Source organism: Apus apus, unplaced genomic scaffold, assembly GCF_020740795.1.
Source record: "Apus apus isolate bApuApu2 unplaced genomic scaffold, bApuApu2.pri.cur manual_scaffold_44_ctg1, whole genome shotgun sequence".
In the NCBI taxonomy this organism is placed as follows: Eukaryota; Metazoa; Chordata; class Aves; order Apodiformes; family Apodidae; genus Apus; species Apus apus.
Window position 1 is genome coordinate 102,595 of NW_026248853.1, and position 26,503 is coordinate 129,097.

At 61.2% G+C, this 26,503-nt stretch overlaps 2 protein-coding genes across 2 annotated transcripts; both read left to right on the forward strand.

The window, feature by feature from the left end:
* Window positions 1-9,004: 9,004 nt before the first annotated feature.
* On the forward strand, window positions 9,005-16,946 carry LOC127396266 (scavenger receptor cysteine-rich domain-containing protein SCART1-like). The gene is made up of 12 exons (XM_051643887.1): window positions 9,005-9,109; window positions 9,805-10,119; window positions 11,016-11,324; window positions 11,555-11,869; window positions 12,096-12,422; window positions 12,506-12,820; window positions 13,161-13,475; window positions 14,198-14,671; window positions 15,065-15,100; window positions 15,358-15,495; window positions 16,234-16,333; window positions 16,846-16,946. Exons 1-12 carry the CDS (start codon window positions 9,043-9,045, stop codon window positions 16,868-16,870), a joined length of 2,736 nt encoding a protein of 911 aa, XP_051499847.1. The 5' UTR covers window positions 9,005-9,042; the 3' UTR covers window positions 16,871-16,946.
* An 8,597-nt stretch (window positions 16,947-25,543) lies between these two features.
* On the forward strand, window positions 25,544-26,503 carry LOC127396265 (olfactory receptor 1020-like). Its single transcript, XM_051643886.1, has one exon. It carries the CDS (start codon window positions 25,544-25,546, stop codon window positions 26,501-26,503), a length of 960 nt encoding a protein of 319 aa, XP_051499846.1.

A 26,503-nucleotide genomic window follows, 5' to 3' on the forward strand; every position in this document is an offset into this window, starting at 1 on the left:
CCAGATGCCCCCAGCAGACGGGACGGGCTGTCGGTCGCTGCTGGACGTGCCCCTGGCAGGGGGTGCAGGGGGCAGAGGGGGCAGCCTGGGGCAGGTGGGGGCAGCTCTGGGGCGCCCAGCTGCAGGTGCCTGCCCAGGGGCTGCTGCCTTGCTGAGGAGCAGTGGCAGGGATGGCTGATGGGCCATCCCCTCCTGCAGGGCCAGCCTGCCCGGCTGCAAGAGGAGCCGAGGAGAGAGGCCGTGGGAGCGGGACCTCTGTGCCCGCAGCCCCCGTGTCCCCGCTGGGACGGCTCCTGTGCCCGGGCTCCCCTCTCCTCCTGCCCTGCTCCTCTTCTGCCGCCTCTGCTGCAGGCCTGGCAGCTCTTTGCTGAGCTGAGAACGGGCCTGCTCCTTCTCCATGGACATCTTGGCTGTCCTCTGCTGGAGACGTGCCACGGGTGTCCAGGGGAGCTGCTGCCTCCTGAGGGAGATGCTCTCCTGGCAGTGGGCACCCCACGGCTTGGCTTCCTTACATACCCCCTGGTCCCCATGCAGACCCATCACAGCGGTGTCCGGGCAACAGGCCCTGCATCACAGAGGCCTGGGGGTGGCTGTGGAGACGCCCACCCCTCACCTGCTGGGACCAGCTGGACCCACCTGCACGGCCCTCAGGTTCCCCAGCAGCAGGGAAGGCGCCCGGCGCGGCCAGGAGCTGCTCCCCTTCCTGCACACAGCGACCTCCTGCCCTTGGGGCGGGAAACCCGCACCTGGAAAAGGGCTCCACAGGAGCAGCTCCTCCTCCTCCCAGCAAGCAGCTCCTCCTCCTCCCAGCAAGCAGGAATCCAGCCGAGTTAGAGACTTCAGGGTTAAACTGGCCAAACCCAGATGGTGCTGAACAGTAGAATCTGTTCCTGCTGGTCACAAGTGCTGTGCTGAACTGCGCTGTGTCTCCCGCAGAGCCCAAGCAGCAGGATTCACTGGTACATCAGCCAGCCTGTCAGCATGAGGAACAACAGGACCCAGCTCAGCACAGACCACGAGCCTTCCTCCCAGAGACCCCTGCCCACGGCCCCGAGAGGCAGTGCACATGGGGAGGGGTGTAGCTTGATGTTAATGACTGCGGGGAAATGATTTAAATGTCATCATGAATTCAGGGAATCACTCTGTATAATCCCGCCCCCCTCTCAGCCAAGAAACACACGTGTATGTTTAAGTGCACAAACGCGTGTTGCCCTTCCCTGCCGGGCTGTGTCTGCAGGACTGATCCCCAGCCCAAGCAAGAACCCGCTTTAGAGCTGCTCAGGGCTAGAGAGCCTCTTCCCTCCCATCACCAGGACCCCTCACAGCCCCCCCAGGGACCCCTCAGGAACCCCCAGGGCCCATTTAGAGCCCCCGAGAACTCTCAAGGACCCACCCAGAACACCCCACAACACCTCAGAGGACCCTGCAACTCCAGAACTCCCCGGGACCCCTTAGAGCCACTGGGTCCCCCCAGAGCCCCTCAGGGACACCCAGAGTCCCCGCTGGGATCCCCTGGAACCCCTCAGAGACCCCTGGGGCCCCTCCAACCTTCCCCCCATCATTTGAGGGTGACACTGCAACCTCCCACCATGGGGGCCCCCCCACCTCATCTGTGGGTGCCCCCCTCCCATTTTAGGGGGCCATCCCCACTTCCCCCCCCCCTCTAAAGCCCCCCCAGCCGCCTCGCAGGTCCCCCCACAGCAGCCTCCCAGCCACCCCACACACCCCTGACCCCCCTATTGCTCCTGCCCCCACAGCAGCAGGGCAGCCCCGGGTGACACTGCCCATGGGGCAGGAGCTGGGACCCACAACCACGTCCTCGCCCTGCAGGTGCAGGTTTAGCAACGCAAATTGTGGAGAGTTTTACAGGAGACTGGCTGAGTGAGAAAGGTCACGTAGACATGATACATTTGGTTAATTGTAAAAGCTGAGAAAAGGAGAGTATTGTAAGAAACAAGGACAGCATGTCCTTGAGCATGAAACTGGGAAAAGAACTTAAGTATGAGTTTGAGAAAACTAGCCTGAGAACGCTAACTGCAATGATGTAATCATAGGCGTGGCTGAACATTAGCAATTAACCAATGGTGAGCTTGGCTTTTGCACTATGTGTGAACTTCATTACTGACAATATAAACACCGTGCTATTGGAATCAATAAATGAGTCTTGCTGATCAACAACTGTGGTTGACTGCATTTCTCCCGTCGTCTCCGACAGCAAATTATCAGGGCGGGGCATTTATTAGGGCTTAATTAGCTGCGGGGCGGGATTAGGCTTCGTGTGGGCAATCTATGGGGTTTTACTGAGGGAATTTGCTTGTTTGGGGGCTTTTTCAGTTCCTAAAGCCCATTGTTTGGTTAAAATACCTTTTTTAAAGGGGGTTGGGGCTGGTTTTGGGGAAATTTTATGCCATTTTGGGGTTGAGTTTTGGCTTTTAAACAAATACACATTATTTAAATAACATTTAAAGTTCCGAGGTCCCATTTTGATGATTTTTTGGAGGGCAGTTTACAGCTGACTTGCCACAAAAAAACCCACTGGAAATCTCTTTAATGTTTGAGATATTTAAGAGGAGTTTGGGATGAATTTGGGCAATTTCCAGATCTTCTGGGGCTGTTTGTGGCCAAATTATGCTTTTAAACCATTTAATTTATTTAAATGACCACATTAAAAGTTCTGGTATCTTTTTTTTGGGGTCTTTTTGGGGCTTATTTGCCACAAAAAAGCTTTTTCAGACAATTTAACATTTTAAATATGAATAAAGAGGAGTGGGCAGAGATTTAGGATAGTTTCCCCCAATTTTGGGGTAAAATTCAGCGGGGTTTAATCTCGTATTTATTTAAGATCTTTCTATATAACTATATATTTCATTAAATCGATGTTTAAATTTTTATATCCCCTTCTGTTTTTAGGGATCTTTTTGGGTGATTTTGAAGCTTTCTAATCACCATTCAACTAAAAGCTGAGGTTAATTTAAAAATTTCAATTAAAATAAAAAGTAACAAACTCAGTTGACCCAATGCAGAGTTTTTGTCCTCCTTTCCAGTCCCACCAGTTTTTGGGGTGAATCTCCTGGATTTTGGGGCTCTCTCTCTCCCCCCTTCTCCATTTAGGGCTGAATTTGGGGGGTTTTGGCCACGTTCTACTCCCCGAGGTGCTGCGGGGCCACAGGGGCTGTTTGGGCACCATCTGGGGGCCAGGGGATGTAGATCTGGATTGTTCTGGGGTGGTTTTGTCTCATTCCCACTGTTTCACTGTTATCTGGGCCCTGTTTTTATTCTGCACCTCATGTATTTTCTCTTTCATGTGTTTTTTTTTCCAAATGTGGCTTTTCCCCCAAATGTTACTTATTTCAATAAATGACAACATGGGGACCCCCCAGGGACACCCAGACCCTCAGAGACCCCCTCCAAAAGGCCCAGAGACTCCCCTGGGAGCCCACAGAGCCCCCCCTGGCCACCCAGGGACCCCTCAGGGCCCCTTTAGAGCCCCTGAGACCTCACAGGGACCACCCCCCGAGACCCTGGGACCCCCCAGAACGCCTCACAGCCCCTCAGGGACACCCAGAACACCCAGAGCCTCCCCCTCAGAGACCCCAAAACCACTTCCTGGGAACCTTGGAGACTCCCCCGGGATCCCCTGAACCCCGGGGACAGCTCTGAGAGCCCTGGGCCCCCCCCGAGCTGCCCCCCCAGCATTTCAGGGAGACACCACAACCCCCCACCATGGAGGACACCCCCATTTTAGGGGGCCACACCCACTTGCCCCTCCCCACCTCTGGGTACCCCCCACCTCTGGGTGGCCTCCTTCCCGCCCCCCACACCTGCCCCACACCCCCTGCCCCCCAGATCCCTCCTGTGCCCCCAGAGCCGGGGCAGCGCTGGGCTGGGCCCCCGCCCCGAGCACCGGCTGCCACTGCCCGTGGGGCAGGAGCTGGGCCCCACAGCCACGTCCTCGCCCCGCAGGAGGGACGTTGTGGGGCAGCCCCTCACCCCCCTCTCCCCACAGCTCCAGCAAAACCTCTGCCCAGCAGCTCCTGGACAGGGCCTCGGGACCCCCTGCTCCCCTCACCCAGCCCTGAGCCCCCCGGCCCCACAACCAGCCCTGGGAGCTTTGGAGCCTCAAAAGAGGCTTTCTGCCTGGAAAAGGAGGGTTCGTGCCCGAAAAACGAGGCTTTGGCCCCAAAACCAAAGGGCTTCAGGCCTGAAGTCAAAGCAGTGACTGACCCCCCTTCCCTTCGACCTCCTGTCCGGGAGCGGGAGAGGCCTGGGGGGTGTCCTTGGTGCGGGCAGGAGGGTTTGGGGGGCACGGGTCTGGGCTGGGAGGCAGTGGGAGAGCCTGGAGGGCAGGCCTGGGCTGCACTGGAGGGTCTGCACGGGCTGGGTTCCAACCCTCCCTCTCTCTCTGCTCTGCAGAAGGTCCCTGAGCTGCGGCTGCTCCAGGAGCTCTGCTGCAGCCAGGAGGGCTCTGCTGGGGGCCTGCACAGCAGCAGCAGGTGGGAGATGGCACCAGGGCCTGGGGAAGGAGACCTGGGTCCCCCTGCCCCTGGGCTGGTCCTGCCCTCAGCAGCTGGACATGCTGTGAACAGGCCTGTGCCTGGAGAGCTGGGAGGTGGGTGGGCACCAGGAAGCTCCACAGACGGGGGGTCCATGCGGTCCCCCCGCTCGTCGCTGGCCTGCAAGGAGCCCTCCCATGGCTGAGGGGCCATGGCTGGGGGAGAAGACATGTCCCAGCTGGGAAGCAATGGGCAGGCAGGGAGTTCTCTCCTCCAGGAGCTTTGCTTTCTCTGAAAAGCCAGGTCCCAGGTTTTCCCTGGTGGGAGCCCCTCGAGAGCCCCGAGGGCTGGGGAAGAGGGAGAAGGTGATTTGCTTGTGCTCAGCCTCTTCTCTCAGGCAGACCAGCTGTGCGTGGCGTCGAGAGGGCACCGCAGGAAGATGAGGGCGCCGTCCTGCCTGTCCAGCCTGGAATATCTCCTGTGCCTGAGAGAGAAGAAGGGAGTCGTTCTGTCCTGCAAGGGGTGAGAAAACATGTCAAAGCACCTGCAGCGACTGGGGTGGGAGAGGAGGGAGGATGTCCCAAGGTGAGGTGGAAGAAGCTCTGGATGCAGGACCTGGGCTGTGCTCCCCAGAGCAGGTAGTTGGGCAGAGGGGGGTGCAGGTCAGGCCCTGCAGGGCAGCGTTGATGGAGCAGGTTCTGCCCATGTTCTGGAGTCCTGCTCCAAGCCCTGGGCTTTGCTGCCAGCCCCTGCTCCCTGCTGGAGCTGTTCCCTTGGCAACGGCCCCCGGGGCTGCTCCGCAGGGGCACAGGCAGGTCTGGGGGTTATCAGTTATCCATGAGCTGTTTTCTGTGATCAGTTAGCAGTTATCTGTTCCCAGTTATGTGTTACCTGGGAGAGCTGAGGGGATACTGGGAGGGCACTGGGGACCTGGGGGGATACTGGGAGGGCACTGGAGATGACTGGGAGGGGCAGTGGGGTAATGGGGCTACAAGGCAGTGGGGGAACTGGGAGCACCAGGGGCAGAGGGGTGACTGGTGGGCACTGGGAGGATACTGTGAGGTCTGGGAGGACAGGGGGGATACTATGAGGGCACTGGGAAACACTGGGAGGGCATGGGGGGACAGGAGAACTGGGGAACTGGGAGCACTGGGGGGGATACTGGGAGGGGATGGGGAGATTGGGGGTACAGAGGGACTGGGGGGACTGGGAACACTGTTGTGACTGGAGGGTGCTGGGGAGATACTGGGAGATAATGGGTGTACTGGGAGGGACTAAGAGACCGGGAGTCACTGGGGGCTACTGGGAGTCACTGGGCCCATCCTCATGTGACCGTCGTAGCCCCTCCCCCTCCGGTGGCCACGCCCACATGATGCTTCACCCGATTGGAGGAGGCCAGAGGGGGCGGGGCTTGTTCCAGCCACTGGGAGAGGAACGAGTCTGATTGGCTGATTGCTGCCTTAGCCCCGCCTACAGACTCACTGGGTGACACTGGGTGTCACTGGGTGCCACCAGGCCCCACTGGGTGTCACTGGGTGTCACTGGGTGCCACCTGGTGCCACCAGGCCCCATTGGGTGTCACTGGGTGTCACTGGGTGTCACTGGGTGCCACCTGGTGCCACCAGGCCGGCCGTGGGGCTCGGCCACCGCCTGCCAGGCCGCCGTGGGGCAGCAGCACCACATGCAGGGATGTGTGGGGCAGAGCCCGGGCTCCTCCTGCCCCACGGATCTATGGGGCACCATCCAGCTCCGGCCCTGCTACAACATCCAGGGCTGTTCCTGTGAGTCAGCTTCCCCTATAGCGACCTATAGCTGCCCTATAGCTGCCCACAGCACCCTATAGAGTCCTATGGAACTCTAGAGCTGCCCTGTACTGCCCTATGGAGCCCTAGAGCTGCCCTATAGCCACCCCATAGAACCCAATATCCACCCTATAGCTTCTCCCATAGGCTCCCTTTATAGGGGTCTGGTGGGCTGAGGCCTCCCTGTGCCCTCCCAGTGCAGGGAACTGGTCAGACTGGAGCCCCTGGAGCCTCTGCACCCCCCTGTGTGGGGCCAGCCCCACACGCAGCCGCCAGCGCCACTGCCAGCCCCGCCTGCCCCTCCCTGTGCATGGGGGCCAGGGAGGCTGGGGGGCTATAGGGTCAATGGGGGATCTGTGGGGTCCGTTGGGGGGGCTATTTAGCTGGGGGGCTGTGGGATCAGTGGGGAGGTTATGGGGATCAGTGGGGGTCTATGGCATCAATGGGGATTAGTAGGATCAATGGAGAGGTTATGGGGATCAATGGGGGTCCGTGTGATCAATGGGAATCAATGGGGGTCAAGGGGATTAATGGGGATCAATGGAGGTCAATGGGATCAGTGGGGAGGTTATGGGATCAATGAGCAGCTGTAGCGTCAATGGGAATCAATGGGGGTCAGTCAGATCAGTGGGGGTCATGGGGATTAATGGGGTCACTGGAGATCAATGGGAATCAATGTGGGTCAGTGACATCAATGGGGGTTAATGGGATCAGTGGGGGTCAGTGGGATCAATGAGATCAATGGGAGATAATGGGATCAATGGGGAGATTATGGGATCAATGGAGGGCTGTGGCGTCAATGGGAATCAATGGGGGTCAATGGCATCAATGAGATCAATGGGGGTCAATGGGAGTAAATGGGGACATATGGGATCACGGGACCAGGGTGGATCTGTGGGGCTGGGGGGCCCTGGGAGGGTCTATGGGGCTGAGCTTTGTCCCCTCCCAGGCTGATGGTGACCCCAGTGGGTTCCCTCTCCCCCGCCAATGTCACCTTCTGGGGGTCCCCCCAGACCTGCTGCCCCCCCAGAGAGGGGCAGGAGCTGGAGGAGACCTGGCCCTGCCTCCATGTCACCCCCTGCCCTGAACCCCAAGGGTCAGCCGGACGCCTGGGTCCCCCTTGGGGGCGGGAGGGGTCCCCTGTGGAGGGGTGGGGGGAGCTCATGGGTGCCTTTTTGGGGCGAAGGGGTCCCCTGGGCAGGGTGAGGTGGGTTCTGGGTGGGAGGGGCTTCCCGGCCACCCAGGCATGCAGGACTGGGAGACTCTGGTGCCCCCAGGGCTGCAATCAAGAACGCTGCCTCCTAAAGCTGAAGGACACGGGGCACGGGGTTCTGCTGGGACCAGATCCCAGGACAGTTCTGGGACAGGAGCACAGACGTGGCTTCTGCAGGTATTTGGAGGTCACTGGTGCCTGAGCAGCTGCTGGGACAGGAGTAAGAACCTATCTGGTGTGGGTCCTGGCGAGGTCACTTGTGACCGAGGTGCTGACGGGCAGGATGAGGCCAAGGGGCTGTGAAAGGGCCTGTGACGTCACGGCTGCCCCGGCTTCTGATAGGCCAGGAGGAGGCACGTGGTGGTGTGGGAACTTGTGACGTCATCACTGTCACTGTCCCCCTGAGCTGGCAGGGTGGCAGCCCCGGGCTGTGAGGTCACTGTCACTGTCCCCCTGAGCTGGCAGGGTGGCAGCCCCAGGCTGTGAGGTCACTGTCACTGTCACCCTGAGCTGGCAGGGTGGCAGCCCCAGGCTGTGAGGTCACATCTCCAGTGCCACCCGTGGCCGTGGGGCTCGCTGCCCAGCAGCCATGTCCATCTGAGGGCCGTGGTGGGGCCGGAGCTGCCCGGCCCGTGTCTGGAGGCCACAAGAGCAGCCCCTGCAGCCCTGCTGGAGCAGTCGGGGGATGGTTTGGGGGCACCCAGGGAGCTGCCCGTGCTCGGCTCCAGGAGGAAACCACAGATTTCCGGCCCCGGCGCTGCGGGGGGAAAGCACGTGGGCTGTGGGTTGTGCACCTGCAGGCTCCAGCTCTCGCTGTGCCCGCGGGGAATAACGGCCCTGGGCTGCCAGGAGAGGCAGGGACACCTCTGAGCCTCTGGCTCTGCTGCCAGGGCAGGGCCGTGTCCCAGCTCTGGCTCCTGCAGGGACCCAGCGTGGGGCTGTGGGGAGGGCCGGGCCAGCCAGCACTCCTGGATGGAGCTCTTGCCCTGCCAGGGCCCTTTCCCAGCTGCTGCTCCAGCACAGCAGGGGCTGGAGCAGGGGCAGGGGCTGTTCCCTCCCCATCCTGACCCCGAGCCCGCTGCAGCCCCAGCCCCACAGTGCCCATGGCTGGGGGGCAGCTGGACACACACAGCTTTGCTCCTTGGCTGAGCCCAGGGCAGGAGATGCTCAGGGCTCCCAGTGCCCAGAGAAGGGCTGGAGGGCTGACAGACCCACTGCCCTGCACAGCCAGCTCGTCCCGTGACGATCCCCCACTGCAGCCACCACGGCCCCCGCAGCGGGACGTCCGTGTCCCTCATATATGGTCATGAAGGAGGCTGGAGAAGTTGATTGGAGGGCTGGGCTGTGCCGGAGGGGAGATGGCTCCCCATCAAGACATCTCATAAGGTGCTGCTGCTTTGATTGGCTCCTGCTGCAGCTGCTTGGCATCTGCAGAGATATCTCCCCTCCCGTCGCCCTCGTCCCCTGAGTCCCCAGGAGCCGTGGCAGGGAGTGGGACACAGCAGGGCCGTGCCAGCAGGGCAGGAGGCTCTGGATGGGGATGGAGGGACTCCTGTCTCCTCAGGTGCTGTGGCTGCTCCTCTGGCTGCAGCTCTGCAGGGGTAAGTGCTGCCTCCTTTCTCCCACAGCCCAGGGCCTGTGGGTAGCAGCAGGGCCATAGGGATCCCTTTGGGAATGGGGTGTCTTTCCAGGCAACACTGAGACAAGGGTCAGAAGGTGCTCAGATCCATGGAACTTTCCCTGTGGCCATCTGGCTGGGAGAGAGGATCTCCATTTCCAGGGCTCCAGCATTTAGGGCACCCAGTGCCTGGCTGCATTTATGGACCTGCCCTTCTGTGGGACCCTTTGGGGATCCTCTGTACCTGGTGTTGTGCCTCTGGAGCTGATGGTGGCCCAGCTGGGGACAGTGGTACTCAGTGATCCCCAGGGGAAGGCCCACCTCTGGGGTGGCCTGGAAGGATGTGTGCTGGTTCCTGCCCTCAGGTTCTGGAGGAGCATGACCCCAGGAGGGCTGTTTGTGCCCCACACAGCCCAGGGTGTCTGTGTGCACAGACAGGAGAGCAACCTCCTTCCTGGGGGCCCTGGCACTGACAGGAGTGGGGACATGGGTGAGGGGCTCTTTGGGATGGTCTCGGTGCCCCCTGGGGACATGGAAAGCCCAGGGTGGTGTGTTTGGGTGGTGCCAGGGCAAGGGGTGGGCAGGGGTGGCTGTGGCTGGGCCTGGGCAGGGCTGAGCCTTAGACCTGCAGTCTGGGGCTCAGTGCTCTCCTGACCAGCCCCACGTTGGTGTCTGAAGGGGCTGCAGAGCTGAGGCTGGAGGACGGCGGCGGGCGCTGTGCTGGGAGAGTGGAGGTGAAACACCAGGGGCAGTGGGGCACCGTGTATGATGACTCCTGGGACATGGAAGATGCTGCAGTGGTCTGTAAGCAGCTGGGATGTGGGTCTGCTGTTAGAGCTCATCACTACGGACACTTTGGGCCAGGATCTGGCCCCATCTGGATGAGTTATGTTCGCTGTCGTGGCACCGAGTCTGCCCTGTCTGACTGTGCACACCCAGGATGGGGTCGACACGGCTGTGTTCATGCGTGGGATGCTGGAGTGACGTGTTCAGGTAAGGGGCAGCCTGTTCCCCACCTCTGGGACTGGGACAGGGCCTGCCCGTGCCCTGGCAGCTGGTGTCAGCCCAGGGCTGCTTCTCTGCCTGCTCTCCTGCTGCTGCCTGGCACTGCCCAGCACCTGCCCACCAGGCATCGTGCCCTGGCCCTGGCTGAGGGCCCCTCCTTGGGCAGGGGCTGGAGCTGGGGCAGGGACAGCCTCCCCAAGCCTTTGCCCTGGGACATGGCCCGTCCAACAGCAGTGCCCAATGGCCCCAGGCCCCCAGCAAGGGGTTAAAACTGGAAGAGGGGAGATTTAGGTTGGACCTCAGGAGGAAGTTCTTCAGTGTGAGGGTGGGGAGGCACTGGCACCGGGTGCTCAGGGAGGTTGTGGCTGGAGGTGTTGAAGGGCAGGTTGGATGGGGCTTGGAGCCCCTGGTCTGGTGGGAGGTGTCCCTGCCCATGCAGGGGGCTGGATCTAGATGGTCCCTAAGGTCCCTTCCAGCCCAGATCATCCCATGACACTGATTTCTGGTGGTTCCAAGGGGTTCCTCAGGCAGGCCCTGAGCCCTGTGGGCAGAGCAGGCTGCAGCAGCCAGCAGTGCCTGGGCCCCTCTCCTGGGGCCAACGTGCTCTGGGTGCTGCAGGGCCTGGGGCCAGTGCCAGGCAGCCCTGGGGCCCCGGGTGGCAGCAGCAGTTTCCCTGGTGCCTGCAGCTGGGGCTGGGAGAGAAGCAAGGCCAGGGCTGCTGTGCTGGTGCCTGGGAAGGGGGTGTTTGTGCCATCAGCACCCGCGGGGAGCTGCGGGGGTGCTTGTGGGGCTGTTGGCCTGCAGCGCTTTGGAGATGAGGTGGGACGTGGCCGTGTCACTGCCACAGGGCTCTGGGAACTCGCAGGGGTCTCTGGTCTCCCCAGGGTTTGTCCAGCTGGTTGGAGGGGACAGCCCCTGCTCAGGACGTGTGGAGATCCGTGTCAGGAACCAGTGGAGCAGTGTCTGTGACTCAGCCTTTGGTCCCAAAGCTGCTGCCGTGGTCTGCAGGGAGCTGCAGTGTGGTGCAGCTCTGTCCCTGCCCGGGGCAGCTCCCTTCGGAGAAGCTGTGGGTGCCATGTGGGACACAGAGCTGCAGTGTGTGGGGAACGAATCCCATCTCGCCTCCTGCCCCAGGGGATCCCCCAGGGACCAGCCCTGCAGCCACAGGAACGCCGCTGGTGTCACCTGTACCCGTAAGGACTGATGTTGGGGTGTCAGACACAAAGGGGGGGCTGGGGGCAGGGGAGCAGGGCAGGGACAGTGGCAGGCCAGGGCTGGGGACAGGAGGGGGACGTGGCTGTCTGCAGCCCTGCAGCCAGGCAGGAGGAGGAGAAAGGCAGGGCCTCCTCCAGGTGGCCTCTCCTGCAGCTGCCGAGGGAGCCAGCACACAGATCCACCCTCTCTCACCCTCTCTCTGTCCCAGAGTACACGGGGTTCAGGCTGGTGAACGGCAGCACAGCGTGTGAGGGGAGGGTGGAGGTCCAGGTGCTGGGGACCTGGGGCACCCTCTGCGCCTCCCGCTGGGATCTCCAGGACACTCACGTTCTCTGTCGTCACCTCAACTGTGGCTTTGCTGAGGCCCTTCCTGGAGGAGGGCACTTTGGGAGAGGAGCTGGCCCTGTCTGGAGAGACTCGTTCCACTGTGACGGGACTGAAGCCCAGCTGGGCCAGTGCCCAGTGACTGCCCTGGGGGCCTCGCCGTGCTCCCACGAGGACGATGCCGCCGTCATTTGCTCGGGTGAGTGCTGGGCAGAAAATGGATGGAGGGCTGTCCCAGGGTGGAGATGTCCCCATGGAGGGCTGTCCCAGTGCAGAGATGTCCCAGTGGCGAGCTGTCCAGTGGACACTTGTCCCAGCAGAGAGTTGGCTTCAGTGGCAAGTAGTGGCACCTGAGGTGGTGGCAGAGAGTTGTCCTGTCCCGTGCCCAGGGCCACCAAGGGCTGGGCCATGGCTGCTCTCCCCAGGCCCAGCTGAGCCCCTGTCCCTGCGGCTGGTGGGCGGAGGGAGCCGCTGCGACGGGCGAGTGGAGATCTTCCAGCGCGGGACGTGGGGCAGAGTCCTGGAGGAGCAGTGGGACATGCAGGAGGCCCGCGTGGTGTGCCGGCAGCTGGGGTGTGGGGAGGCAGAAGAAGCCTACAGCCCCCCGAAGGCTGAGAGAGGGACGGGTCCCGTGGGGCTGCGAGGGGTCCGGTGCACGGGGCACGAGGCCGCCCTGGCCCTCTGCAACACCTCCCTGCCCGAGAGCGCCCTGGGGGCAGGGATTGCAGAGGACGTGGGGGTGGTTTGTTGGGGTGAGTGTCAGGGCAGGAGCCCCGGGCTCTGGGCTGGCTGGGCCCCAGCCCCTGATGGCAGCCGGGGCTTCTCCCCGCTGCAGGGAGCCGGCAGGTGCGGCTGGTGAACGGCTCTGGGCGCTGCGCCGGGAGAGTGGAGATCTACTCCCAGGGCAGCTGGGGAACTGTCTGCGATGACGGCTGGGACCTGCCTGACGCGGCCGTCGTTTGCCACCAGCTGGGCTGCGGGGAGGCCCTGGAGGCCCGTGGCTCTGCCTGGTTTGGGGCAGGCTCTGGGCAGGTCTGGCTGGACGGCGTGAACTGCTCCGGGGCTGAAGCTGCTCTCTGGGCCTGCCCGGCGGGGCCCTGGGGGGAGCACGACTGCGGGCACAAGGAGGACGCAGGAGTCGTCTGCTCAGGTCTGTGCCAGGGGCTGTGGGGGAGCCCAGTGCCCGGGGAGGCTGGGACAAGGGCTGAGGCTGTTCCTGGCTGCCTCGCAGCCCCTGAGAAAGCCCAGCCTGGGGACACTCGTGCACAGCTGCCCTCAGTCCCAGCCGGGGTCCCTGTGCAGCTCAGCTGTCCCCAGGGCTTCCCGGGAAGGGCAGGGCTGGCTGTCCATCAGGGCCTGTTCTCTGCCCCTGGGGCCACGGGGGACTTGCTGGCCCTGCCTTCTCCTGGCCGAGGGCCTTGGGGGTGCAGGGACAGCCCAGCTCCCACAGCCCTGACCAGCCTGTTCTCCCCTTGGGCCTTTCCTCCCAGAGTTCCTGTCCCTCAGGCTGGAGAACAGCACCAACTGCTCCGGGCGCCTGCAGGTTTTCTACAACGGGACGTGGGGGAACGTTTGCTCCAACTCCATGACTGCCAGGACGGTGTCCCTGGCGTGCAAGGAGCTGGGCTGCGGGGACGGAGGGACCCTGGAGACAGGCCAGCCCTATGGCAGACTGTCTGGGCCCAGCTGGCTGGATCACGTGGAGTGTGGGGACACACACAGCTCCTTCTGGCAGTGTCCCTCTGACCCCTGGAACCCGCAGTCGTGTGATGACCTGCGAGATGAGACCCACATCACCTGTGAAGGTAACTCGGAGCTACCCAGGCACCAGCATCCCTTCCAGCTCCTGCTCCCTGGTCAGAAGCAGACACAGGGCCTGCAGGGGCTTTTCCTTTCCGTGCCAGCCCCTGATCCTGCTGGTGGCACAGAGGGGGCTTCAGCTCTCAGAGCCCCCCACGCTCACCAGCATTGCCAGCCGGGCTCCCAGCAGTGCCCGCTGGAGGCAGAGGTGTCTCCAGGCCATGTCTCAGATGAGACCAGCCAGGGCTCCAAGGACCGGCCTCTCCATGGACACTCTCCTGCTGCTCTGTGCCCCGAGTTCCCTCGGGGCTGAGCAGTCAGGGCCCCCCACACTGCCCCACGTGTCCCCCTGAATGAGCGGGGCTCAGCTGCTGCCGTGAGCGAGGTGGCACAGGGAGGCAGCAGCAGAGCTCAGCCCCAGCAGGAGAGGAGCTGGGGGTGTTTTCCCCTGCTCACTCGCACACAAAGTGGGGCACAGAGTGTTTACAGCAGCACCTGGGCGCTCTCACGTGCCGCAAATGCAGGGAGGGACAAAGAAAAGGCTGCTCTTCAAGGCACCCAGGAAGCTGTGACCCGATAGAAAGGGATCCAAAAGAGCGTGTGTGTTAACGGGAGCACATGCCCTGCAGAATCCCTTCTTTGGGTCGAGCGGGTGGTTTCTCTGAGCTTCATGTTTGGAGTAACTGCAGAACCGGTCCCTTTCCTTCCTTCTCCTGCTTTCCCGCAGCGTTTCCTTCTGCAGGGACAAAGGCAGAAAGAGCCCCAGGCCCGGGGGCCGCCTGCCCAGGCTCCACCAGCTGCACAGGTAGCTGCTCCCCTGCCTGCCCCTCTCCTGGCAGGGCTCTGCCTGCTGCCCTCACGCCCCGGGGGTCTCTGGCCTCTGCAGACAGGGAGAAGATCCGTGCGGTGGGAGGCGAGAGCGGGTGCTCGGGCAGAGTGGAGATCTGGCACCGCGGCTCCTGGGGGACGGTGTGCGACGACTCCTGGGAGCTGCAGGACGCGGAGGTGGCCTGCAGGCAGCTGGGCTGTGGCCCCGCCGTGTCTGCCCTGGGCCAGGCTGCCTTTGGGGAGGGGACGGGCCCCATCTGGCTGGAGCAGGTGGAGTGCCGGGGCACAGAGCCATCCCTGCGGGACTGCTGGGCCCGGGCTGGGGACAGCGGGGCCTGCCGGCACAAGGAGGACGCTGCCGTGCGCTGCCGGGGTGAGTGCAGGGGCTGCCAGCTCTGGCTGTGCCCTGGCAAGGAGCAGGGGAAGGCGTTTGCCCCGCGGGGCCCAGCACGTCCCCAGAGCTGCTGAGAGCCAGCCCAGCCCCGGAGCACGGCAGCCTGGTGCCAAGTGGGCAGCAGCCTGGCTGGGGCTGGATGTCCTGCGGCTGCTGCCCACAGGGCCCTGCAGGCAGCCCCTCTCCCAGGCTGCCAGTGCCCTCCTGCCCGTGGCCCAGCGCAGGGCCCTGGGCTCTGTCCAGCCCCGAGGTCCCTTGGGGCTGAGCAGTCAGGATGACACACACTTGGTCCCTTGGGGCTGAACAGCAGGGTCCTCCCTGGGACCTGCACGCCCACCTCCTCAGCCCAGCTCTCCTTCTGCTCCTCTGCAGCTGCACCCAGCACGGCAGCACCGGCCCCCCGAGCAGGTAACTTGTCCTCTCCTCCAGCGCTGGCTCTTCTGGGGGCCAGGCTGTGACCCCCAGCTGGAGGGAAGGGGCTCCTCAGCAGGGTGGCCATGCAGATGCTGTGGGGGGCTGTGACTTCCCCAGGGTGCTGGGAGCTCCCCCGTCCCTCGCCCTTGGGGTTCCCCACCCCCTGTGTCCTGGGGCTCAGCCCCAGGGTGTCCTGGCCCCCCGCCTCTCCCAGGGCTGCTGCTGCCCCATCCATCTTCCTGCCCGTGCAGATCTCACTCTGGTGAGTCCGAGCAGCAGTGGGAGGATCTCGTTGCCCATCATCTTCTGCATCATCCTGGGAGCCCTTCTCTGCCTGCTCCTGGCCCTCCTGGCCGGGCAAGCGCGACGCGCCAGGGCTGGGCGCAGAGGTGGGTCCTTCCCACAGTCCCGGGGCAAGAGGCCTCCTGGCAAGGCCAGGGCTGCTGTGGGGTGTCAGGGGGTGGTACAGGCAGAGCTGAGGGGAGAAGGGTGGGTGCTGCCTGCTGCCCCTTGTGCCACCCCTGCCTGCCTGCTGATGGGCCACCAGCAGCAGCGGGGAGAGAGCCCAGGCACAGGGATGGGGTGAGGAGAGGAAGGGCAGAGCTGGGCTGGGGAGGTGGGAGAAGGGAGACAGAGCAGGAGATGCCACTGAGAGGGCTCTGGGCAAGGCTGGAGGGGGCTGTGGGTCAGGGGAGATGGCAGGAGGAGCATGGGGCAGCAGGACCCATCCCTCTGGTTTCTGACCTGCAGGCTGTTCCTCCACCCAAGCCTGAGCTCCCGCCAGCAGGGCAGGGGCTGTGCTCTGGATCCCCGGGGCAGAGAGGGGGCAGCTCCAGCGGGAGAGGAAAGGCAGGAGCTGCTCCAGGCTCAGCAGCAGGGAGCAGAGCAGGGGCCAGAGGGGCACAGGGGCTGCCCTTGCAGGGAAGGTGCAAGGGTGTTGCTGCCCCAGCTCATCTCCACGGGGACGTTGCCCTCCCTGAGGAAGTGGCATCGGTGGCCAGATGGCAGAGCGGGGCTGTGCTGTGGGCACAGCCCTGGGCTGGCCCAGGGGAACAGGGCTGGGGGAGCAGAGCGGGGCCCCTTCCCCTCTCAGCCCAGCCCTGGGCCACCCCTGCCTCTGTCTGCAGGCTCGGAGGGAGCTCAGGAGCCCTTCCCTGAGGCCCTGTACGAGGAGATCGCTCTCAGCCCGCCCTGGGAGAAGCAGGCCAGGTCCAGCAGCTCTGGTAGGTGTGTGTCCCTCCTGATGGGCACATCTGCAGGGCTCTTTCCGCTGGCCCCCAGCCAGGGCTGAGCCCCTGCAGCCCCTTGGCCCATGGTCCCTGCAGGGCTGGGGCTGTGGGCTCTGTGGGGAGAGCAGACAGGTCCTGGGCCCAGCAGAGAAGCTTCCTCCCTCCCAGCTCTGCCCACCCCGGCTGGGGACAGCCCCTCTCTGCACAGCCCTGCATCCCGGGTGACACCTGAGGGGGGAGGGAAGGGGCTGTCCTGGGCACAGCAAGGGGGAGGATGGTCCAGGGCCAGCACCAGGGAATGGCAGCCAGGAAGGGGTTGATCTCTCCTGCCTGCAGACAGGGGATGGACAGCGGTGTCAGCGAGTGTCACCATCAGGTGTGGGGAGGACATGGGGGTCTCCTGCAGCGCTGCCAGCCCCAGTGTCTGAGCCCCACGTCCCTGCGCATCCTCCTGTCCCCTTCTCTGCTCGACGTGTCTTCTCCCTCTCAGCAGCTCCCCTCTCCTTTCAGACCAGCCTGTCCTGCCTGGAGATGAGCCAGGGGATGGCTATGATGATGCCACGGAGGCTGCTGCCCCTGGGGGGGATCCTGCCCCTGGGCAGGAGGGCTGGGAAAACCCCAGGGCTCCCGAGGAGGCAGCAGGGCCCAGGGATGCCCCCGGAGGTGAGAGGCAAAGAGAGTGGCCGGGTCCTGGGCTGCCAGCCCTGGGGCTGGATGAATTGCTGCTGGAGCCAGAGCCCAGACTGCTGGGATGGGGGAACCTGCCCCGGGAGCTTTCCTTGGGGGGAGCGGGGCTGGGAGAGGGAGCTGAGCAGCTCAGGAGTGGGCAGAGAAGAGAGGAAAGTGCTGCAGAGCCCAGGAGGGGCAGCCCGTGGGGCGCAGGGGCCATGGCTGCCTTGCTGCTTGCAGGGGCCAACCTGCACCCCCGGGGAAGTGCTGCGGCCCCTGGGGCTGAGGGAGATGCCTGGTCCCTGTCCCCAGAGAGCACGGGCTATGATGATGCTGAAGAGGTGTTTGTGGCACATCCCCCTGGGGACACGCAGGCTGTGACACCGCAGCTCAGGGCACACCAGCCCTTGAGCCCCGTGATAGGAGAGCCCGACCCTGCTGGGGGGGCAGCCGGGGGGGAGGAGAGGTCTGTGCAGCGGGGAGAGCCCTGAGCTCCCTGCTTTTACACCTTTCCTGCACCTTTCTTCTCATTAAAAGCCTTTGGGAGCTGGAGCCAGAGCTGGTGCTGTCCTGCCCAGGGCTCGGGCTGTCAGAGACGTGGCAGTGGGGCAGGGGCACCTCTCAGGGAGGCAGCCTTGGGCTCAGGCTGTGGGGCAGCAGGAGGTTCCTGGGCAACCTTCCTGCTGACAGAGGCTTTTCTATCCTGCCAAGCCAAGTTCCCAGCCAAAATGGCTCTCTGCAAGGCCCCGTGATGCACCCCAGGGGGAGCAGCCATCTCCTCAGCCCAGTGCTCCCCAGCTGCTCTTTCCCCCAGGCCCTCCCTGGGCCACGCTGCTCCCACGGTGCAGAGGCCATGAGAGCTGCTGTTTGGGGTGAGCCCTGGGCTCGGGGTGAGCCCTGAGGTGGCCGTGGTGCCCTGACCAGCCCAGCCAAGCACAGCAGGGGCTCAGGTCCCACAGATCTCCAACAGAGGGGTTAGGAGGCAGCTCTGCTCCCACTGGCCTGGCACAGGCTGCAGAGCTGCTTGCTGGGGCACACGGGCTGGCATTGCCCCTTCCCTGGGTCTGCCAGGTCCCCGCTCTCCAAGGGCTGTTCCTGCTGCCTGGGGCCCTCACAGAGCCCAGCACTCCTGGCACAGCCCCAGAGCTGCCTCCTTGCTGGGCAGGGGCTGTAGGGCCCCCGGGCAGCCCTGGGAGCTGTTGCCCTCCAGCCCCCAGCCCTGCCCTCCTGCTGCCCCAGCAGGGCTGTCAGCCTGGGCTTGTGTTGGGGCAGAACCTGCCTGCAGGGGCAGGGGGTGGCAGCCGGGGACATGGGGGGACCTTGCCCTCAGCCCTGGGGGAGGCAGAGGAGGGAGAAAGGACCATCTGCAGCAAAGACAGGCCCTTGTCCCAGGAGGAGCCAACAGATCCACGTCCGGCTACGTGACCGGTGTCAGCGGCAGGACTTTGGGGTCTGTGCCCACGGGCGGCTTCACGAGACACCAGGGCTGCTGGCAAAAGATGGGGTGCACCTGTCCCAAAGGGGGAGAAGGACCCTGGGCCAGGAGCCAGGAGCACTCCTGGAAAGGTGTTTACACCAGACTCACAGGGGCGGGGTAAAACTGGGGAGCCTGGGAGCAGCAGGCCAGGAGCAGGGGGAGAGCGGGTAGTGAGGTCCTGCTGTTGGCTGCCTGGGTGGAGGTGAGGGATGGCAGCTGTGCAAGCATCTGAGAGCTGTCTGGTGGGAATCAGGCCTTCTCCCTTCAAGAAGGTGGCAGGACCATCAACCCAGCTGAAGGGCTTTCATACCAAGGTGCACAGTGTGGGGAACAGACATGATGAGCTAGAGACGTGTGTGCGGGCACAGGGCAACGATCTCACTGCAGTCACTGAGACGTGGTGGGACAGCTCAGGTGACTGGAGTGCTGTCACGGGTGGCTACGTGCTGTGTGGGAAGGACAGCCCATCAAAGTGGGGAGGTGGAGTGGCTCCTGATGTGAAAGAGCACCTGGAATGTCTTGAGCTCTGCCTAGGAAAGGAAGAAGGTGTCGAGAGCTTCTGGGTGAGAGTGATGAGGCAGGCCAACATGGGGCAGTGTCCTCACTGCTGTGGGTTTTTACTAGAGCCCACCTGATCAGGCTGAGGAGGCCTTTTCCAGGCAGCTGAAAGCAGCCTCACAATCACAGGCTCTGGTTCTCATGGGGGACTTCAACCACCCTGGTAGTTGCTGGAAGGGCAGCACAGCCAGGCACGCACGGCCCAGGAGGTTCGTGCAGAGCCTTGATGACAACTTTCTGATGCAGCTGGTTGAGGAGCCTGTGAGGGGAGGTGCACTGCTGGACCTGCTGTGAACAAAGAAGGTCTTGTTGGGGTTGTGAGGGTGCAGGGCAACCTTGGCTGTAGCGACCACAAAATGGTGGAGTTGACTATTTTGTGTGGCAGAAGTAGAGGAAAAAGTAAGATGAGAGCATTTGACTTCAGGAATGCAAAGTCTGGCCTCTTCAAAGATCTGCTGGGTGGAAGACCATGGGCCAGGGCCCTGGGAAGCATGGGCGTCCAGGAGAGCTGGGTAACTTTCAAACAGTACTTGCTCCAAGGTCAAGATCTGTGCATCCCTTTGAGGAAGACATCAAGCAGAGGAGGTAGGAGACCTGCGTGGATGAGTAGGGCTCTTCTGGAAAAAAATAGATGGAAGAAGGAAATGTACAGAATGTGGAGGGAAGGGGCTCCTCAGCAGGGTGGCCGTGCAGATGGTGTGGGGGGCTGTGACTTCCCCAGGGTGCTGGGAGCTCCCCCGTCCCTCGCCCTTGGGGTTCCCCACCCCCTGTGTCCTGGGGGTCAGCTGGCCACTTGGGAGGAATGCAGGAATGTTGTCCGAGAATGCAGGGATGCAAGGAGGGAAGCTAAGGCCCACCTGGAATTAAATCTGGCAAGGGGAATCAAGGGCAAGAAGAGAAGTTTCTTCCAGTACATCCATTAAAAAAGGAAGAAGAGGGGAAATGTGGGCCTGCTGGTGAACGAGGTGGGTGCCCTAGTGGTGGAAGACACAGCAAAGGCAGAGTTACTGAATGATTCTTTGCTTCGACGCTCTTGAATCCCAGGCCCTGGAGGCAAGAGAGAAGGTCTGGAGAGAGGAAGACTTTCCCTGGGCAGAGGAGGAGCAGCTTAGAGGCCACTTAGCCAGGCTGGACACCCATAACTCCATGGGCCTGGATGGGATGCATCCACAAGTGCTGAGAGAGCTGGCAGAGGTTATTGCTGGAGCACTCTCCATCATCTTCCAGAGGTCATGGAGAACAGGAGAGGTGCCTGAGGCCTGGAGGAGGGCCAGTGTCACTCCAGTCTTCACAAAGGGCAAGAAGGGCACTACAGGCCAGTGAGTCTCACCTCCATCCCTGGGAAGGTGTTAGAAAAAATCCTTCTGGACGTCATCTCAAAAGATGTGGAAGCAAAGAAGAGTCAGTGGGAGAAGTCAGCATGGGTTCACCAAAGGGAAATCATGCTTGACCAACCTGATTGGCTTCTATGACGTGGCTACTGGATGAGGGGAGAGCAGTGGACGTGTCTACCTTGACTCCAGCAAGGCTTCTGACACTGCCTCCCGTTGCATCCTCACTCAGGAGGTGTGGGCTGGATGAGGGGACAGGGAGGTGGGCTGAGGTGGCTGTGACAGAGCTCAGAGGGTGGTGATGAACAGAGCAGGGTGGAGTTGGGGCCTGTCACCAGGGGTGTCCCCCAGGGATCAATACTCAGTCCAGTCTTGTTCCACAAGTTCATCAAGGACCTGGACGAGGGGACAGAGTGTGTCCTCAGCAAGTTCCCTGGTGACCCCAAAGTGGGAGGGGTGGTGACACTGCAGAGGGCTGTGCTGCCATCCAGAGAGCTGGGCAGGCTGGAGAGCTGGGCAGAGAGGAACCTCCTGAGGATCAGCAAGGGCAAATGGAGGGTCCTGCACCTGGGGAGGGAGAAGCCCAAGCACCAGTAGAGCTGAGGGGTGGACCTGCTGGAAAGCAGTTCTGAGGAGAAGGATCTGGGAGTCCTGGTAGGCAGTCAATGATCCATGAGCCAGCAGTGTGCCCTTGCCACCAAGAATGGAATCCTGGGCTGCCTAAGGAAGAGATGGGTTGGGATTGGAGCATCTCTTACTAGGAAAGGCTCACAGATCTAGGAGTCCAGGTGAGGTCTCACCAGGGCAGAGTAGAGGGGGAGAATCCCCTCCCTGGCCTTGCTGGTCACTCTGCTTTTGATTCAGCCCAGGACACATTGCCAGCTCATGTTGAGCTTCTCATCACCCAGTGACCCCAAGTCCTTTCCCTCAGGCCTGTTCTCAATCCATTTGCTGCCCCACCTGGATTTGTGTTGGGATTGCCCCCACTCGGGTGCAGAACCTTGACTTGGCCTCCCTGAGCTTCATGATGTTCGCACAGGCCAACCTCTCCAGCCTGTCCAGGTCCAGACACTGCCTGGGAACCAGGCTCCATCACATGAGTCATGAGTTGGGAAGACAAACGTCCCACGACGCTGAATCACAGAATCATTTCAAACACATATTTTTAGAAGACCTTTAAGATCATCGAGTCCAACCATGACCCGACTCTACCACGTCCACTGCTAAACCAGGTCCCTCAGCATCACATTGACACGGCTTTGAAACACCTCCAGGGATGGTGATTCAACCACCTCCCTGGGCAGCCTGTTCCCACGTTTGACAACACTTGGAGTGAAGAGGTTTCCTCTGATATCCAATCTAAACCTCCCCTGGTACAACTTGGGGCTATTTCTTCTTGTTCTAGGACTTGCTCCTTGGGACAAGAGACTAACCCCCCTCACTCCAACCTCCTTTCAGGTAGCTGTGCAGAATGAGGTCTCCCCTCAGCCTCCAGAAGGTTTGTTCTGCAGACACATTCCCAGCTCTGTTGTCCTTCTCTGGACATGCTCCAGGTCCTCAACATCCTTCTTGTCATGAGGAGCCAAATACTGACCCTAGGGTTGGAGGAGCAGCCTCACCAGTGCTGGTGCAGGACGATGATCCTGCCCTAGTCCTGCTGGCCACACTAAATGTCCCTCTTCCTCCTGTCCCCAGATTCTCTTGCTGAGCACAAGGCCAGGCAGTGTGGGCTATCCCCAGGCTCAGCCTGGGTCAGTTATCCCAGCCATGGTCCCTCCTGGCTCCAAGACCCCCTGCCCCCTTCCTGTTGCATGGGGAAAAGAAAGAGTCCTGAGGCTGCACAAGCTCTGCTGAGCCACCCTCAAGCCTGGCAGTGTCATCCATGCAGCCACAGGGGCTGAGCACTTGCTTACCCTAAATGGTGTCCCAGGGTCCCTCTCTCCCTTTGCATTCAGCAGAGAGACAAGGGAGCCCCTTTGTCACGAGGTGCAGGTCAACAGATCTGAGAGGTCTCCTGCCCTCTTGCTCCCCTGACCTGAAGCCGGAGCAAAGGAGAACCCTGTGCACCTCTCCTGCAGGAGAGTGGAATCCCAGCTGGCAGTCTCCATCCATGGCTTAGCTCACTTCAGTCCCCAGCAAGGCAGGCACCTTTGCCTCTGGAAGAGGTTTGGGTTTCCTCTGTCCTCAGTGGGCAGAGTCTGGCCCTGCAGGGGGGACTCATCCTGCCCCGCACTGACAGTCTCCTCAGCTTGCAGGAGATGCCTCCTTTTTCCCCACTGACCATTCATGGGGTCTGGAAGGAGCAGCTGTGGCACAGATCTCCTGGTAGTTCTGCTCCATCAGCTGGAAGAGATCATGGCTCATTCCCCTGGCTCATTTACCCTCTTGCTAGGAGCAGAGATGCCCAGGGGAGGGCAGCTCGGGGCTTTCATCCCCACAGGGCTCCCTTTGCACGGGGCTTTCTGTGACACAGAGCATGGAGCTGCAGCAGGAACCTTCAGGAGACTCTTCTGTACAGCCGGGAGGCAGCGCAGAGCTGGTGACATTCAGGTGCTGCTGGTGCCTGACAGGAGATGCTGAGAGAAAAGAGCATGGGCAGAGCCATGGCTGAGATCAGGGTCTGCAGGCAGAAAGGGAAAAGGGAGGATGGAAGGGGGAAGAGGCAGAGGGTGGCACCCAGACCTTGCCTTTCATCCTCCATCAGAGGGAAGGTGGTGACCTCGTGCTGGGGATTCCAGGTAGGTGCTGGACTTGCTGGGGCAGGTGTGGTCAATGTGCCAGGGGCTCTTTGCACAGAGGCAGCTCCCAAGTGAGACCGTGTCTTGGTGCCGTCCTGCTCTGCGTGTCTCCTCATTCCAGCTCATCCTTTCCTCCGGGTGCCCCCTCTGTGTCCTGACCCTGCTGCACAGGGCTCCAGGCGGCGTGGCTGTCAGTGCAGCCAGAGCTGTGGGGCACCAGCTGACGGGCACTCCCACCCCTCAGTGCACACAAAGAAGTTGGGGCCGAGTGCGAGGGCTCAGTGTGCCAGCGCACGCCCCTTGTTTTCTCAGCTCTCTTCATCTCTCTGTCTCTCTCCAGCTTGCTTGTGTCTGGAGGATTGATCTCAAGCCCTCAGCCTCTCACCATTGTCTCTCAGGGTTTTACTGAGAGCAGTGAATCTGGGGCACCCTCCCCACGGAAGGACCTTCAGGAACAAGGCATCCCAGGGCAGGTGGGGTGGGTCACTGCGTGGTAGGGCTCCTCCATCCCAGGAACTCTCCAGGCACTCCAGCTGCCTGCCTTGGCCACCTCCAACTTGCTGTAAAAGGCAGGATGTTTGAGACAGGAATCACCAGGGAGAGTGGTTTGTTGGACCCGAGCACCACAAAAGCCCAAAGAGGACTCGTGGGCAAAGTGCTCTCTCTCTCAGCTAGGGACATGCCCTGGGCAGACAAGCAGGCAGATATCGGGCATGTCCTGGAAATCTGTGCTTGATGATGACCCTGCACTGCCTCAGCCCCCACTCACCCTCCAGACACCCCTCTGTCTTCATTGCCAGGCTGAGCAGGGAGCCCTGAGAAGGCAGAGGGCAGTGCTGAGGTGCAGGTGCTGTGCTGCTGCAGGGAGGCAGCCCAAATGCACCCAGGAATGGAAGGTGAGGAGGAAAAGGTCTTCAGCAAATGATCCTCACCCACCTCCTTTTCCCCTTCTCGTCCTACAGTGTCACTTTTCCTCATTTGGCTTAGATGGCTCAGGTACCTCTTCTCCAGAAGTCAGTTTTCCCTGCCTGTCTCTCCCAGGGTCACAGCTGCTTCTCAGCCTGTCCTGGCTTCTCTCTCTGGCTCATCTTTCTGTTGCTTGAACGTTGCATTTGTTCAGCATATTCATGAAGGACCAGGACGAGGGGCAGAGTGTGTCCTCAGCAAGTTTGCTGATGATACCAAACTGGGAGGAGTGGCTGGCACTGCAGAGGGCTGTGCTGCCATCCTGCATCTCCCTGGACAGGCTGGAGAGCTGGGCAGAGAGGAACCTCCTGAGGATCAACAAGGGCAAACACAAGGTCCTGCACCTGTGGCAGATGAACCCCAGGCATCAGGACAGGTTAGGGGTTGAGCTGCTGGAAAACAGCCTTGAAGAAAAGGATCTTGTGAGTCCTGGTACACAACAAGTTAACGGTGAGCCAGCAATGTGCTCTTGTGTCCAAGAAAGCTAATGGAATTTTGGGATGCATGAGGAAGAGTGTGGCCAGTAGGTCGAGAGAGGTCATTCTCCCCCTCTCTTCTGCCCTGGTGAGGCCACATCTGGAATATTGTGTCCAGTTCTGGGCTCCCCAGCTCAAGAGAGACAGGAAACAGCTGGAGAGAGTCCAGCAGATGGTGATAAAGATGACTGGGGGGTTGGAGCATCTCCCTGATGAGGAAAGGCTGAGAGAGCTGGGACCGTTCAGCCTGGAGAAGAGATGACTGAGAATAGACTTTATCAATGCCTGCAAGTATCTGAAGGGTGATGTGGAGAGTCCTTAAGGGGTGCAAGGAGGAAGGAGCCAGATTCTTGTCAGTAGTTCCCAGGGACAGGAGGAGGGGCAATGGGCATAAGCTGGACCATGGGAAGTTCCATTGAAATATGAGGAAAAACTTCTTGACTGTGAGGGTGACAAAGCCCTGGGAGAGGCTGCCCAGGGAGGTTGTGGAGCCTTTGTCTCTGGAGATGTTCCAAACCTGCCTGGATGCAGCCCTGTGGGATGTGTTCCAGGTGATCCTGCTTTAGTGGGGGAGTTGGACTAGATGATCTCCAGAGGCCCCTTCCAATGATCCTGTGATCCTGTGATCTGGCTGATGCCTGTTCTGGGTACTGCTGGAAATAGATTTGTGTGTTTCTTAAGCTAAATGTGAGCAAATCATTATTCTCTTTCTATCTGCAGAAGCAGGCACCTCCATGCCCCAAGCTGTCTTTCTAACCAGGAGACTTTCTTCTAAGAAGAGCAGGTTGGGCCTCTTGAAAAACCTGTTCCTGCCCTCTCGTGAAGAATGGAGTCATTGAACAAAGTGTGGATTCAGTTAGGTGAGGGGAAACCTCCCTGCTGTCTGTGGCAGTGACTTCTTCCCAAATCCTTTTTGCAACAGACACAGAAATGCATGTTGTGTCTCAGGCTCCCTGCCTGCCAAGTGGGGGAAATAAAGTTCTGCAGCACTTCATGGAGAAAGAAGAACGGAACAACCAGACATCACCAGTGGAGTTCCTCCTCCTCGGCCTGAGTGATGTCCCTGAGCTCCAGGGGCCCCTCTTTCTGCTCTCTCTCCTGATCTACGTGGTGATCATGGTTGGCAACATCCTCATTGTTGTGCTGGTCAGGGCAGATTGGCATCTTCACACTCCCATGTACTTCTTCCTGGGCCACTTCTCCAGTGTGGAAATCTGCTACACCTCCACTATCCTGCCCAGGCTGCTGGCCAGCTTTCTGACTGGGGACAGAACCATTTCTGCTCAAGGCTGCATGGCCCAGTTCTTTTTCTTTGGCTGTTTTGCAGGCACTGAGTGCTACCTGCTGGCCACCATGTCCTATGACCGCTACTTGGCCATATGTCAACCCCTGCACTATGCAAGCCTCATGAGCAGGAGGGTCTGTCTCCAGCTGGTGGCTGGGGCTTGGCTGGCAGGATTACTGATGTCTGCCATAGTCACGGGGCAGCTTTCCAAGTTACAGTTCTGTGGTCCCCATGCAATTGATCACTTCTTCTGTGACTTTGCCCCTTTGCTAGAGCTTGCCTGCAGTGACACCAGGGTGCTCAGGCTGGTTACTCTCCTCATCTGCTTTCTGGACGTGGTCTTCCCCTTTGTGTTCACCTTGGCATCCTACATTTGCATCATAGCTGCCATCCTGAGGATCCCAACCAGCATGGGGAGGCAGAAGGCCTTCTCCACCTGCTCTTCTCACCTCACTGTGGTCACTGTTTTCTATGGCATCCTCATCGTTGTCTACATGCTGCCCAGGACAGCCTCCCTGAGGCAGCTCAACAAAGTGCTCTCCTTTTTCTACACCATCCTCACGCCTCTGGTCAATCCCCTTCTCTACAGCCTGAGGAACAGGGAAGTCAAGGGGGCTCTTGCAAATGCACTCAGAAAAACTGTGACGTGCATCAAGAGCTCGTGCTAG

Coding starts and splice junctions, on each gene's coding strand:
- LOC127396266 (XM_051643887.1), top strand. CDS start 9,043: ATGGGGATGGAGGGACTCCTGTCTCCTCAGGTGCTGTGGCTGCTCCTC. Junction 9,110..9,804: donor CTGGCTGCAGCTCTGCAGGG/GTAAGTGCTGCC, acceptor TGGTGTCTGAAG/GGGCTGCAGAGCTGAGGCTG. Junction 16,334..16,845: donor AGGTCCAGCAGCTCTGGTAG/GTGTGTGTCCCT, acceptor CTCTCCTTTCAG/ACCAGCCTGTCCTGCCTGGA.
- LOC127396265 (XM_051643886.1), top strand. CDS start 25,544: ATGGAGAAAGAAGAACGGAACAACCAGACATCACCAGTGGAGTTCCTC.